The sequence below is a fragment of the Paralichthys olivaceus genome, chromosome 16, assembly GCF_024713975.1.
Source record: "Paralichthys olivaceus isolate ysfri-2021 chromosome 16, ASM2471397v2, whole genome shotgun sequence".
Taxonomy (NCBI): domain Eukaryota; kingdom Metazoa; phylum Chordata; class Actinopteri; order Pleuronectiformes; family Paralichthyidae; genus Paralichthys; species Paralichthys olivaceus.
The window spans coordinates 11,048,872-11,065,029 of record NC_091108.1 but is presented as its reverse complement, the minus strand read 5'-3'; the positions used below and the strand labels follow the sequence as shown (position 1 = coordinate 11,065,029).

The following is a 16,158-nucleotide window of genomic DNA, read 5'->3' as shown; positions in this document are numbered from 1 at the left end:
CGGAGAAGGGGGCGGTGGGAGGCTGGCGCAACACCGGTGGAAGAAAGTCCAGACGATTTGTCCAGACACGATCCCAATCATAACATTATCCGGAGTGTGAGGGAAACATATGAATGAAACAGCTCATGGGAAAAGAAAAAGAAAACAATATTGATGCAGCTCATTCTCTGAGAGCTGCTGCTGTGACAGGAGCAGGTTGTACACTGTCTGATCAGCTGAAGTCCACACAGACAGGTTGATGAGACTCCCGAAAAACATTTTATTTTTTTTAAAATGTATTTTAAAAACAGAGTTCCTAACTTCTGCTTTCGTTATTCCAGGGGCGGATCCAGGGTTTGAGATCAGGGGGGCTGCTGGCCCCAGCTGAAATGATTGCCCCCTGCTCTGTCAGTAGTCAACAATGACAATTTGATAGTTTTTTTTACCTCTTTTTTGAAGTGCAGGATGTGCTCGGGCAAGAAACAGTTTATAAAATATATTCAGTGGTATGTGGTCAAAGCTATAGAGCTAACATTCAACAAGGAATGACTGCATCTTACTGAATAAGGATATGTGCGTGGATGTTGGACATCATGGCCCCTGGTTTAAAAAAAACTACCCTCGTCTGTTACTGAATTATTCTTATTCTTTAATCATTGTTCATACTATTTCATTGTTCCAGTTGTTCATGTCAAGAAAAATACAAAGACTACTGTTTATTTATCCTTTATTTAACCAGGAAGGTCCACTTGAGATGCAATATATTTTCTGCCAGAGAGACCTGGTGCAAAATGTTTCAAATACAAATAAAAGCCGGGACAAATAACACACAAAAATACTAAAACACAGCAAAGCGATTTAAAAACAAAGAACATACACAGAAGCATGAAAGAAGTCAGTGACTAAAATGAATTATAGAACATGACAGGCACATGTTAATGGAGAAGATAAACATACAGTAAGTTGCAAATGAATTGTAAGGAACTGATTTCAGTTAATTAGTTGAGCAGACCAGATGTGGTATGTTTGCAAGATATTCTGAGAAGTCATACTAACTGGGAATACTACAGTTATCTTTAATACAAACTTTACATTTAATCAAAGTTGTTTGAGAGACAAATTCCAGATTATAGATCATAAAATATACTGCAGTAAGTTTTATCATTTATTTTGTAAATCTACAGCTGAAAATGCCAACTTATGAAACCCTACAAAATAAAAGTTCACATTTCTCAATAAAACTTTGATTGGACCTCTCCTGAGCCCGTGATCACTGCTGCCCCTGGTGGACAACAAAAATAATTCTATTCTAGTTTATGCAATTGTGTTGTGACTGTTTCTATCAACAGGACGAGTCATCATCCATAAAAGTTAACCTGGATCACAAATGGTCGTCTTTGACCACTTACATGTTACAATCTTGGTCAAATTGCATCTGGGATTGTTAAATGTATTTAAGTACGAAATTAGGCTTTTTAGTTTAGATTTAACAATGAGTAAAGATTCAGCTCATGGACACAGTCTTGAAACCAAAACTTCCAATGTGGAAGGCTTCACAAAATTCAAATGCTTCCTGAGAGTAAATATGTCGCACAGTCCAAATAAATGTAATCAAATCTAATCTGACATCGAAATCACAAGACAAATGGAACAAGGACTCAGTTCAAAAGTTATATTTGTCTGAACTGCATGCACAACCTGAGGGCGGGCAACAATACACATAAGACTGTGACATGAACAACCAAAGCAAAATATCAACTTAGTTGAAATGTGAATTTGTACATATTCACAAATATTGGAGAGAAATCACAAAAAAGTACAACCATAAAAATCATAGTAAGAAAATCACTTCCATTAAAGAATTGAAATGAATGTTCTGAGTTTTACACATTTTAACACAAGTGAGTAAAGCACATTAAAATCTGAACACACCCATGCAGTAACGTAGATTATTACACTGGGCTGTTGTATGATGGGTAAAGTCTTTGCCGTGATCATCATGGTCCATTTATAGAATGACAAAAAAAATCAAGAGGCTGATATGAAGACTGACATGTCCACTGGTCTTCTTCATTTAAAGGAATGTGAGTGTGGCTTAGGCAAATGTTCACAAGAAAACATCTTCAACATCAGTTTAAAACACCAGTTTAGCTACAACAAATCAGCACAGGACAATTAACAAGTAACTTAGAAGATCAAGTCAACAATTCTTCAATTCAGTTGTCCTGGTCTAGTTGAAATCCTGTACAACTGACAAGATATTCATCTTGGGAAGAAAATGGCTGCTTTATGGTAGAAAACAAGTGATGAATATGTGTGACTTCTTGCTACATTAAGGCTGCCGCCTGATGATCAGCACTCGTATTTTAACACAATTTTTCAATTTTATTTATCAACAGCTTTAGGATTTATGACTATTAGCAGCCCGGTTTTCTCAGCAGAGGCCATCCAGGGCTTAAACATTAATCCTGTCACCTTATTTATGAGCTGTATACCTAAATTCTACATATTGTGAAAGTGTGATTTATATATTGGGATGTCAGTTATAGCGTTTAACATTCAAGTCATGTCCACTGCAGCCCGGGAAGATCTCACTTATTTTTGCTTGTGGGTGCGGTTTAGAGGTCCATCATGTCTTCTCCTCGGCTCTTCTTCTCCTGGGACTCTGACCAGGCTTTGTTGATGGTTCTCTTCATCTCGTCATCTCCCTCAGAGTATATCTTCTTCAGCATGCTCATCAGGCCGTCGCTGGGGTCTGCATTCTCCTCCATACTGGGTTTTCTGTTGAGAAGCAATGAGGAAATGCAATAGGGATGTGTCCAAGTTTATCTAAATTGTTTGGATTCTCAGTTTGCATGTCTGCACCCAACTTACATGTATTCCATGCCTAATAAACAGTGGCACACACAGTACTGTTCATTGATTGAGTGTGGATGTGAAAATGATCATTGTTTCCAGTGGATAGATGAAACCTAACCTCAACTAAAATTCCAGATTAATTGAAATCACAAGAGCTTAAAGCTGAATTTATTTTGTGCTTACTCTTTCTCTTTAGACTGCTGTTCCGCCTTCGTTAGGCACTCCCACTTCTTCGTTGTCTGCTTCCTGCACATGACCAGGACCATGTCTGTTTTTATCTGTAGCAGGGAGATAAAAGTTGTTTAAGGCCTTTCAGAGAGACAGAGACACTAGAATATTTTCTTCAGGAATTGTCTGAACAAATCCAAGAGCAATATGCAAAATTAAAACTGAAACTGAACTCAGTTGACAAGAAAAGAGACAACAAGATGGCCATGTTGTTTCAATCTGGCCAATAGTTTAGCTGTTATATATTGTCTACTTTCTGCCCTCTAGTGGCTGAACAATGTTCAAATTAGCTTATGATGTTTTGTTGTGAAAGGCTGAAGCCTTTGGGAAAATATTAGGATTTACAATGACATACTTAGTTAGAATCATTTAATGCTGCTTATTCATCTCTTATAAATAAACTGATCAACTGCAAGACTCACTGCCTCAGTTTGTTTGTACCAAGATCCAATAACTTGTATCACTTTATATCAAAAAATTTAAATATGATTCCTTTAAACACATTTATCGGTTTTCTTCACCTTTTTGCAGCTCTCCTTTTCATCGATTGGATATAACAGATTGAGAATTGTCATTTGATGGTTTTTCCCACCAAGATCCTTCACCAGAACAGAAAATGACCTGCAACAGGCAGAATTATAATTGTATGTTAAACAATAAATGCTGAACGATCATGTATGTATTGTACAATCATACATACAGGCTGGTTATCATCTAACCTTTCTGTGAAGTTGACCTCCACTTGTTCTGATGGGATTTTGTGCACATCCTTCAGTGTAAGGTAAATTTTTACATATTTTTCTGACTGGTCCCAAGCTGTACAGAAGATGAACAATTGTGAACAACTTTCAAATACTTTGTGAAAACAGACACACACACTAATAAATGACTGATAGCCTCAGTGAGTGAACAATTACATCATACCATAGTTGGTGATCTTGACTGTGTACGCTGCTTTAGAGGCTGCAGATGGGTCTGCTAGTCTCCTGGCTTGTTGCTCCTTTTGATGTTTTTTAACTGAAAGCTCCTTCTCCACCTTCTTCTGCTCCTGTTTTAACAGTTCCTGCACTCGTTTCCTCTCGGATTTTTCCAAGAGTGAACCCAGCTCCAGCAAGTCTGCCTCCAACTGGTTGATCTGCATGAGGGAAAACATTAGACCAATCAGAAAAGCACATTCTGGAACTACAGTTTCAGGTCATTCTTAATGTCCATGGACTATTATCACTTGCAAAAGACCAGAATGCAACCAATCAGGTCAACAATGTGTGTGACATGACACAGAGTCTTTGAGAATTGTTAAAGCGCTTTATAAATAAAATGTATTATTATAAAATCTGAATAAATGAGTAGAAAAACAGCAGATGTGGATGTCACTGAATGGTTTGATGAATATGAAAACCTTCAGTCACCATCTCTCAACTCAATCAAACACCTTGGTTGGATGTGTTAAGACCACCACCACAATCCAAACACTAAATGAGGACTGTCTTTTGAGAACAGAGGTGTTTATTACTGATGATGCTGATAGCTCAATAGTAAAAGACAATTTCTTTGGCTTTTAGCTTTACATCAGTATATTATCAGTATATTGTACAGACCATAGATCACCCTGATCTTAAACGCCATCCACTGTCCCTCTGCACAGTCACCTGATATACTTCAAGATCTCATCATATAACAGTTCAGACAATGTCCTCACTTTCATTTTGCTGCCACATTGACGCCGGCTAACATTAGCTGGTGTTAGCATTACGTTTCTAGAACATTCTGACTCCAGTCAAGGCTAGCGGTGTGCTGGCTAGCTAGCTAGCTGCTGGCAAACACAAGGTACTGTCACCATCTCAGCGAACCTGCATTAGAAGTGAATTTAAATAAATGTCGTTCAGACTTCCAGAGACTAAGTATGAACATTATTTTACATTGCCGCCGGCTAGCGGTGGCTAGTTATGTAAACTAATGTTGACTGAACTATGACATTAATTCAACACCTCAGCTCACAAAGCTAACCGTCTGTTGCTCTGTGTGTTTGTAAATGGAGTTAAATAAAAATATGAAACTTACCTGTTCAGTTAAATCCATTTTAGCTTCTCGGTTGTGTTAGCTTAGCACAAACACCCTCTCCTCACTGCAGCGCCGCGTTGCCTCTTCTTCTTCTTGATTGTTGGTGGTCGGCGAGCCTGTCCGTAAGTACACGACCGCCACCTACCGGACTGAAGTGGTGACACATAAAACACAGCCCCACGAAAGAATCTTTTAAGTAGTTTATTTTATTACTTGATTAATTCATTATCCGTCAGAAGGAAGACTTGTGTGAAGGACAACACAGACAGAAGTTTAAATAAATTCAAGAATGAAGAAAGAAAAAAGAAAGGAGGAAAGAAAAATCAATAATTCAATAGATAAATACATGTAAAATAAATAAATGTTGTGATGAAAATTTTCTATATTTGTACATGTATTTATTGTATTACTGCACTTCTTAATTTATACTAATGCATTTTTAAAGGATACTGAATTTTGCCACAACCAACTGCTAAGCAACAGTTCCAAAGGTTTTTTTTCTCTTTACACTATATACAAAGAGAATAATAAATGTATATATGTGTATATATGCATACATGTATAGAAAATACTGCATTCAGATTTTAAATATTATTCTGTGAAAAACAGGGCTGAACAATAAAACAACTATGATTGCACGATTACAGGACTCATAATTTTGGGTGATGCTTTTGTCAGTCACCTTTGATTGGTAACTTTTTTCTTGCTGCTGGTGGAGGAAAAGGTGGGTTTTAGATATTTTTTACTTATAACAGTAAGATATTTCTAATCTCTGTATCAACGTGTACAATAAAGACACTAAAAAGTTATTCATGTGCAACAATATTTATTCTCCAATAATATTTCAGGATAAAGTAAGTTACATAGACATTACTTTTAAATATGTTTTGTTGTTTTTTCATATTTATAGGGAGCCATAAGGAAACAAACAATCTCCAGAAATGGAATATTCACGTCCTCTTCAGCACAAAATACTGAAAACAAGCTGCAGTAACCTCAGAAGATCCCCTTTGAACACCTTCCAAGCTTTTGTGGGAGGTTGTGGAACTGTTTTATTATTGTCAATACCTGTATAGACTCCAGACAATAAAGGTCAAAATCAAGTCAGTATTGAGTGCCGATCGTTCTGCTTATCACAACCACATAACCACTTCTTTTTTTATGGTCCAGTTTATGTGTCCAATGGCTCCTGATCACCATCTTGCCCTCAGAATCCCAGACATTTGGTTGTGATCGGCTAGATGACGGAAGACGATGCGGCTCAGTCGCCATCTCCGCCTCACTCCGCGGGGCCTGGAAGTCATCACACACCTGTTGCGTATTCTCACGGGGCAGCTGTCTCTGGGCAGTGCAGCAATTTCTTTATCTGCTACCTCCTGCAAAGGTTTTAAAACTGAAGTAAGTCCTATTTGTATTCTTAATTAATTGGAATAACTTTGAATTTCATTACTTAACTCACATAATAAGCACAAAAGACACAGTTGTGACAATTAGCAAATTTTAGCCATATTGAGATGTGCAAAAATATTTTCAATTGACCAACGACAGACAAACTGGGTAGGATTTCATCTCTTATTAATGATATAATACAACAAAAATCATCAATAGGACAGTATCCTGTCATAAATCAATCAAAAAATAGTCATTTGAAGGTAGCATTAAAATAAACTGACCTGAAGTGCTCATACATTACATAATACATTATCACAAGCTAGTTACACAGATGTATTTCCTCCAATCCTACATGACTTGTTTGGTGTGTTACTCTTACCTGAAGCTCTTTGGGTAGGATGGTGTTCTTCCTCAGTGCGTTGATACGTAGCCTCTCGTCAGCGTAGTCGAAGGCCATCTGCCTCCTCTTGACGTCCCTCAGCATCCTCCAGTTAACATAGTAACCCCTCACCTGCTCCAGCGCCCCCCAGCAGCTCCTCAGGGCCTGCACACATTGTTCCAGCAGTTTTTATGGAATGACAACTAATATCATGTGAGTGAAAGGTCAACAAAATGTATGAAAAGCTTGGTTACAGACTGTTCTAGAAGTCTTTTTGAGGCGTAGTTTTTAAGTTCATTAAGTTATATATTCACAAACCAAGTTCATAGTTAGAGGAAGTATTATACTGGATTGGATTACTGTGTTTAATACTCGGTCCTGATTATATTTGTATATAAGGACAAAAAGGAATAAACGCCACTAAATACAGAGTATATCAACTCCACTAACTATGACCTCTCACACTTAACACTTATAACTGGATCTACAGCATTAAACTGCACCAGACAGACAGACAGACAGACAGACACACACACACACACACACACACACACACACACACACACACACACACAGCTTCAGAAAACAGAAAACAAACTGAGACTGATGAGTTCAAGTGACAGTTCGCTCCACATGTGACTTAAATGCGGCTCTAAGCTTCCACAGACACAACCTGAGACCACAGTTCAGATTAAGACTAAGTCAGACTGTTGCACTAAACTAACAGGTAGTTCTTTATTCATATCTACAGGATTCACTGAGCATTAGCTGCAAAGCTAACGTCAGACAGCTACCAAGAACACACTGAGTTCCTTCTTCTCTTACTTTCTGCTGTAGCTGTGCGATGACACCAGAGTAAAAAAAACACAATACACTGTGAAATGTCATGTCATATGTTGTAGGTTACCTGCTGCGGAGCGCAAACACTGGAATACAGAGCACTTAACCCTGAACATGCTATTCTCTGGGCCGCCATGTTGGATGTGACTCGTCTGCAAAACCATCAAGAGGAGAAAACATCGCCACCTGCTGACCTGGAGGGTGAAATGAGCGGACCAGTCATTTAGTCAGTCAGAAAATATTCTACGATTATTCTATTTAATAAGATCATTCCATCATTTAAAGTGATTCTACTTTACTTACTTTATTATTTTACACAGTTCTATCTATTGCATTTGTATTGTGTTCCTCCTTCAACTTATTCGAAGCATAAAATTCGTTTTAAACTGTTTTCTGATTTTAAATTGATTTTTGAAAATGTATGTGAAATGTATTTTGTCACTGTGTTGTTTTGTACATTGGCAATATTTTACAAAGACAAGAACTTGATAAAATAAATAAAAGAAACATCTTTGAATAAAAAAGCACATCTAATAATAAAAGCATCAAAATCCTGATTTATTACATAATGTATATATTCTAATAATAGTCATGTTCCAAATAAACTCTTGACAACCAATAAATAATCCAACCACTGTCCTGTGTCCTTATCTTTACTTTACTTCAGCGAAATAGAAATACAGCAGTTGTCCTTTTGTCTTCTTCTTTTTACCAAATGAAAAACCAAATATGAACATCTGTTGTGAGAGAGAGAGAGAGAGAGAGAGAGAGAGAGAGAGAGAGAGAGAGAGAGAGAGAGGAGACTATACTACACCCTGTCAAATTCATCAATTTCATTCAATTAAGCAGCTCCACTCCCTGGTACTTCTCAGACTATTTGTCTTCAACAATGTTCTGTCAAAATGTCAAAAGTGATAAAAAGCATTGTTTCTCAAGATTATCTTCCCAAACAAAAACCGTATGAGGAGTTTGACCTCATGGTGGCGCTGTTGCCTCACTGTCAGTATGAATGAGTACAGCAGTAAGATGATGGACAGCACCTCAGTGTCAGGTTTAGTGCAGGGCAGCAATTTTCTTTGATGCTGGAGGCTGACAAACCTGCAGTCTCCTGGAAAAGTTGTTATTCAGCAGCTGCGGCCTCGACATGGAGGAGATGTGCCAGGGATCGAAAAGTGATGAATGGTCTGAAAGGCTTTCATTTGTTTGGAAACAGAATCGCCTCACAAACAAACTGAAGATGCCATAACACAGGGGAGCAGCACACACTTTGTGAAAACATGTTGCGATAAACAGGAAGAGTGATTATTGATTCTTCATTGCCACACAATTGTTGCCATTACAGGCCTGTGGCAACAACTGCCATCCTACGACCATGTCAGTGCGATTCTTTTCAAAATATGTGCAAACATTTTAAGTTCTGTTTTTACTTTTTTCAAATGTAATTTAAAGGAAAAATTTAATCATTACATTGACTTATAATTACCAAACGGACTCTTCTGAAACATTTAATACCATAATGGATTCAGTAACAACAATGATGGCACAGGTGAACGCTGTTTCTACACCAGCATGACTGTTTCCTTTTGCAGCTTTAACCTAACTGGATCTGCTCCAGCTCTGCCTGCGACCCAACGATGGAGAACAGGAGACGGTCCAAGGATGAGAGCCAGCTATTTATGAGCCAACAGGTGGCAGTGTTGTCACATGAGTACAATCTCTCTACCACTATACCACCAACCAAAGGATGGATTTTATTATATTTTTAAGTATCTTTACCCACAATACTCTTTGATAATGCAGCACTTTCCTGTATTTTTCCCAAATTTGGATTTTTAGTTATTTTGCTCTTAATCTCTTTCATATTTTCTGGATATTTATTAAATACTTTTTGTCAACTTTCTGATATAACTTGGGGAATTCTTTTAGGCAATTTCCATTGACTTTCATGAGTTTTCATTTATTCTGCCAAAGGGTTTTAAAGGTTTTATTCTCATATGCAAAACAAACAAGTGTAATCACTGCAATGAAATTCGCAGTGTCCCTTTACCCGGAGCTGTGCGTGCATAAATAATTTTTGGGAAATTTGTCTTATATACTATTTTATATTCTATACTATACTATATAATGTATGAAGAGAGTGGGGATATTAAAAAAGGTTTGTAAGCAAGTCTGGAATTTGTTACGATATTTAACTTCTGGTGAAAAGGTGCCCTTTTCCCCACTTGTGCCCCTGCCCCCCAAAATATTTGTGCACGTCCCTGATCTAAACCTTACGTCAGACTCAAATCTTCTGAAACCCAGATCTGTATTTTCACCCCTCACAAATAAACTCTTGTGTTTTTCGGGAAGCATGTACATAAAACATCTTTCAACACATGGTCCAGCAGGGCACCGTTCTATAGAACAAGATTTAATAGCAGATTCCATTAAAGATTTCTTCAACAATCCCCATTATTTTGAAGGCTCCAGGGGATTCGTTCTAGGATAAATAATAACACATGACAAACTGCAGGCTGTGTTTCCACTATAAAGAGCAACATTATTGCAGCAAGCCGGAAAATCTGTGCAGGCCTCCCAGTGCTGAATGAAATGATAAATGAAGCTCATCAAAGTTGATTATGGGAAGTGGTTTTCGTGAACCTTAGAATGAATACCTAGCGAGACTTCATAAAAACCATAATAATTGGTTTAAAGTATCTTGGTTTAAGAAAGAAATAACAAATGATTCCTTGTTCTTTACTTGAGGTCAAATTATTCAACTGGTTGTCAGCGAGGGGGAAATGCTTTTGTTAAGTTTTAGATTTGGAAACTACCACATTGTTATTTGACAATAGCAGCATTTCGTAGTTCAACTGCTTTTGAGTTAGTTTCAGCTCTAGTTCAACATCCTGCAGATAAGTGGCTGCTCCAAAATGACCAATAAAGCAAACTCATTCCCTCTCCGCCTTCACACAGTCGACCACTGACCTTCTGCATTTCCAAATTGTGAAATTTAACTGTTAGCATGTGCCAGCAAAAAAAAAGCTTTGTGTTGGTTTGGCAAAAAGGGATTTCTGCTTGAGAGGTTGGAACCTTCTTCAGTCACATCTTTAACAGCTTGATCGGAGTAAAACAAGTTTCTTCCTGATCAAATTATGTAAGGGTCAGGCACTCTGCAGATACATTATACAGCAGCCTAGTTATTCATTAATTTTGGAATATTTGAATACAAAATCAGTGAATCCATTGTGTGAGCATTTGTGAGCGTAAGCAAGTGAATCTTGTTTTCACTAATGATTCCTCTAATAAGGTAACCCCCCCCCCCCCCCCAGCCCTTAAATATGAGCCGGTCTGTCGCAGTGTCACATGTCTGGAAATGTGATTAATTTAATTAACATTTAGCTTATGATTAAGTGATGATTTCACTTTCACACAGTTGCAATTACTTACTTACTAAAATTACAGCATAACCTACTTAAGGAACCATCAACAAATGACAACACATCAGCAAACAATTGATGCTACAGCTAACTGGGTTGAAGCTGATTTGAGCTACTGCTGGGTAATCATTATTAAAAGGTGTGTTTTGTAAAGTATTCGAATTTTCACTCGAATCATTCATATTCAAATGATGATTTTTATTTGGATCTTCAGCAAATTGCATATATATCATGATTATTTTCATCAAGATCTATAAATTATTCTCTGAGAAATAAATGAAAATGTTGTAAAACACCTAAAGCACCTAACTCCCAATGTAAAGAGAGTGAAAAATGTCATTCCTTGATCTGCCCCCTGATCCGGAGATGCACTAAATTTATTGAATTCTCTCTTGACCCACACTGCATCCTTCCACCAAGTTTCATGGTAATCTGTTCAGTAGTTTCTGTATAATGCTACAATCAATTGAACAAATAATAGTCAGTGCCTATGATGTGTGAATTGTGACTAAGGACTATACGTTACAGTTGTAAAAATACCAGGACACAGCACAGACTCTGTATTCCAAAGTTTTTCAGAGAGGTGTGACATCTTCTGAACCAAATTCCATCACATTATGGTCTCATATAATATGATGTTATTGTATAGAAAGATACGGAACATTATGTTTTTGCAGCTGGAGATGACTTTCTCTTCAAAATGGTTTCAAATATTTTTACAACCCGAGGCATTCTTGCTGAGATGTGACGCTGTACTCGAACCATGTCCTTCTCACCATGAAGCCAAAGTTCATTTTTATCAACATATAGCTCACAAAGATTTTCAATATGTGGACTTTTGACAGTTGACTCAAACACATACAACTCCATCCTCTCAGACAAATACATGTTTTACATGGTTTAAAAGCAGAGACACAAATGTGGACCTTGTCTCAGTTTGTGTGTGCAGGTGTCTCTGTCCACTTTTTATCAATGAAGTTGAGATATGGGATATAGACAATACTGTGCATAGTGATTATTATCATTATTGTAAAAAAAACCATTCCTATGTTGGATAAATCTACAAAAACACGTTCCCATTTTTTAAAAACAAAATTGTTTTACTTCAGCTTCTTGTGTGCTTCTTGTGTATCTACACCAAACACATAGCCACTAAATATCAAGAAAAGTATTATGTCTTGAGTCTTCACGATCATTCATAAATATTCCACCATTTCTGCGAAACCATACTGGAATGCATTCAGTACCTGGTGCACGGAGGAAAAACCAAACACTGAGATATTTCCTGTATTTCTCGCGGGGGAAAATAAATATTCTCCTCAAGATGTTGTAAACCTCACAAGTGGGAACAAAGTTCTCAGCCTTCAACTGATCCTTTATTCTGCAGCGGACGTCAGCATATGTTACAGTGTTTAAAAGCGCTTTAATAAATCATTGACAAAGCAAACCTTTCAGACTGGATTTTTTTGATGGTGGAAAACTCCTACAGCAGTGTAAGTATATTTAAACACTATAAGTGCTCCTTGGGAGACACTGAAACAGCAAAATGACTTTCCACCACTTTAGAATTAAATATACAAAATAAATGCAGTTAATCTTATTTCCAAAGTATTTATATATTCTGTTATGAATTCAGAAAGAGCCTGTATGTTTCAGTTTGAGTGTTTTTCTGCAACAACGACATTTGGTATATCTCAAGAAGCAATATCAGGCTCTGAATCAGCAGTCTCTAATAATTGCGTTGCCTTCACTGACACGTCAGCATGGGAACTCGCTCTCCTCTCAGTAATCAGTGTCCATTTGAAGCAGATACAGCTCATTTAGCACAAGGCCACGACCTGAATGACTCAGAGGTTCCTGCTTTACAGACCATAGGAATGTCTCATATTCTCCCAGGAGATACAGAGAAAATGAAGGAGATAAGTGTCAATTTATGGAATGCATACATCCTTAATGAATAGGTCCATTCACACATTTTGGAGCAATGGATTGTGCAAAAAACAAAATGATGACAACAAAGTCTATTCAACAAAGTGTGTTTATCTAAAAATGCAGGGTTGAAAACCTGTTTAAATTAATCAACAGAATAATACAAATTCAAATAAATTGTATAAGTTTGGCTGATATGTTCTTTTCTTGCTTGATGAAGAATTTTTTGGCAACAATTACAGGTATTAATACTTGTACATATCACACTGTGCAAATAAAAGAATTGATATTTGGGCAAATGTAAAAAAAAACCACATATTCTATTTATCATCACATGAGCCAAATTTCATGGTAAAAATCATATTGCTAATATTGCTAATTACAGGTTTTGCAGATTACACTGTGGATATACACAGATATACTCAAATCAAATCCAAAATGTTAGATTCCTCATCCTTTCTGAGTTCGTGATGTTTCCAGAGACTGTCCAACACACAGATATCCTCATCAATAACTGTAAAAAACTGCCGAATATTATCAATCACAATATCATATGACGTTTGGGTCAAATAAAAATGATGAGTCCCATCTACAGATATGCTGTGATCATTCATCGTCAACTGTCCATCCCAGATTCAAGTCCTGCTGCACTATCTGCATGAATAAAGTATTATATTATGCTCAGGTTTTAATGTCATTGTCAAGGAGAAGAACAGAGACACTTTGAGACGATGAGACCTGAATTTAAATGAGCAGAATTATTCAAAGGGCTGAGAAGAAGAGGAAGAGACAAGGAGAAAAAGAGAGGGAGGGAGAGAGAGACAGTCAGACACATCTGTGATTCTGCTTAGCTGGGGGACCACCAACGCTTGAGGAAGTGTAGTCCGCAAGCTTTGAAAACAAACCTTTCTTGACCCAAAAGAATCAGGTGAAGGGTAACTCCTGGTGCCGTCTTACGAAGCTGAAATAATTTCCTTCATGTCAGCGTGTGGGGAAGTGTAGATTCATATGACCTTCCACTTTTTCTCCCATGTTTCCAGGCAGGAGATCATTCATTTCAAACTCAGTATGAAAGAATTAGACCATGCTCGGTGTGTTGTTTGTCACTTACACTGGTTCTGTAACCACGTGCCTCTGTTTTAAAGTGGTGACCTGAAGGTCTCGGCCTGTCAGTCAGAAGCTGTGCCTTAACTATGTTTTTGCTGTTGGCAGAACTCAGATATCTCACATAGACACAATCATGCAGCAAGAATGAATGCCAGTGTATTGATTTGCAGCTTGCAGAGTTATTCAGTTATCTCTCTATTTTCTTGTTGAAATCTAGTCCCTCTGTTTATTTTGACAATGGAAGTTTACACCATGCAATCTATTCCATAACTTTTTATTCCATTTTCATTGTAAAAGGAGCAGGAGCCACAAGTATTCGCAGGAAGTGACCATGATCTTTATCAGCTTGATCCTGATCTTGAGCCTAAAGGGATAGTTCACCCAAAAATGAAAATTAACTTATTATCTACTCGCCACTTTGCCGATGGGGGGAGTGGGTGAAGGGTTTGAGTCCACAAAACACTTTTGGAGTTTCAGGTTTCAGTTTCAGTTTACAGGTCGTTAGCCTCAGCTGAGGTTTACGCTGTCCAAGTGCCCTTCAGGTTTTCAAAAATTCACCTTTTTCTTTTTTCCTCCAGTGCCACAAAAGAAGCAGCTGCTGTGTCTCTGAGATCAAAAGCCATTAGCACTGCTGGGATATGTCAGCTGGCGGTGCGGAGACAGGACGTCCACATGGCCTCTCAGGACACGATGACCTGACCCTGCAGAACTGGTAACCACATCAGCCCAGGAACTTTCTGTTGACACCAGCTCATCTGTCAGACTGATGCCCTGTCTGTTCCAATTAGCTCATCTGCTTATGTGCTTCACTGCTCTCCTGGATATGAACACCAATTATCTTTCTGACCTATTCGTATTTTCTGTATTGCAGTTTGGCCTATTAATAAACTAAACATTAAAACCTTTTGGCAGTTTTCAAATTTTTAATCTGAAGCAGATGTGTCTCAAAAAGACATGTACTACACTCATGAGGTCACAGGTTTGATTCCAGACCACAGCTGTTGTTAGTCCGTACCATGTTCTGTCCGACCAAACAAAAGCCACATTAATAATAATCTTTAAAAACAATCTCAAAGTCGTGTGTGTCATTAACAGATAATCACAATGCACAGAACTGAACCGTGGTGTGCATTTGAGATAAGTGAAGACGGGGAGCTCATGTACATTACGTGTGTGTATGTACACACGTGTGTTTGAATGTGTGCAGTGTAGTACAAGCATCAAAAACAGCTGAACACACAACAAGAGTCTTGAAAGAACGTTTAACAAAACCTCCACATGGCTTAAGTTTGTCTGAGGCTTCTAATCTGATCCATCTTACAACCAAAGTCACACACGTTCAGGTTACACTGTTCAAAAAATAAAAAAACTACCTCCAAAACATCTGACGACTGTAAACATGCAGAATGTGGCATCGGCTTCCGCTGATCTGATCTTGTCATTTCCACATAAACAATTCAAAAACATTTTGTTCCAATTACTGCATGTTTAGACCAGAATGGGAAAAAAAATCCCGATAACCCCCCGGACGAGCTAGGTCAGTCTTCAAACATATTTCGTGCGTTAGATATTTGTGATTGTCAGTTCCCATTCTGCATGATCAGATCAGACCCTCAATCAACAGTTTCCAGACCCGCAAGGAAACATGCAATCTGCTCCCCTCACCACAGTTAGTCTGTGTGTGATTAAATACTCCACTGGGTTCAAAGGGGAGAGTTAATGTGCTTTTTGTGTGTTTACTTGAATGGATCCGATGAGGGTTCAGGTTTACAAGCAGACAGAGTAGTTATAAATGACTGATAGTGTCAAACTAATGTGGCCTGGAAAAGGGCAGTGTATGGCTGAATGAAGTGTTTTAGTTATGGGTTACATAAGTAATTCTTGAAACCATTAACCATTAGCACAGTCAGAACAAAATGAAACAAAAAAAGGATAAGAAACAGAAAACAGAGACAGAGTCAAAAC

At 37.8% G+C, this 16,158-nt stretch overlaps 2 protein-coding genes across 2 annotated transcripts; both read right to left on the bottom strand.

The window, feature by feature from the left end:
- Positions 1–689: 689 nt before the first annotated feature.
- cacybp (calcyclin binding protein) lies at positions 690–5,268 on the bottom strand. Its single transcript, XM_020112441.2, has 6 exons — positions 5,128–5,268; positions 3,991–4,201; positions 3,786–3,882; positions 3,588–3,687; positions 3,022–3,116; positions 690–2,760 (listed from the first exon to the last, which is right to left on the bottom strand). The coding sequence occupies exons 1-6, from the start codon at positions 5,143–5,145 to the stop codon at positions 2,598–2,600; spliced, it is 684 nt and encodes a 227-aa protein (XP_019968000.2). The 5' UTR covers positions 5,146–5,268; the 3' UTR covers positions 690–2,597.
- Positions 5,269–5,936: 668 nt separating this feature from the next.
- Positions 5,937–8,368, bottom strand: mrps14 (mitochondrial ribosomal protein S14). Its single transcript, XM_020105499.2, has 3 exons — positions 7,806–8,368; positions 6,899–7,063; positions 5,937–6,503 (listed from the first exon to the last, which is right to left on the bottom strand). Exons 1-3 carry the CDS (start codon positions 7,872–7,874, stop codon positions 6,321–6,323), a joined length of 417 nt encoding a protein of 138 aa, XP_019961058.1. The 5' UTR covers positions 7,875–8,368; the 3' UTR covers positions 5,937–6,320.
- Positions 8,369–16,158: the final 7,790 nt, after the last annotated feature.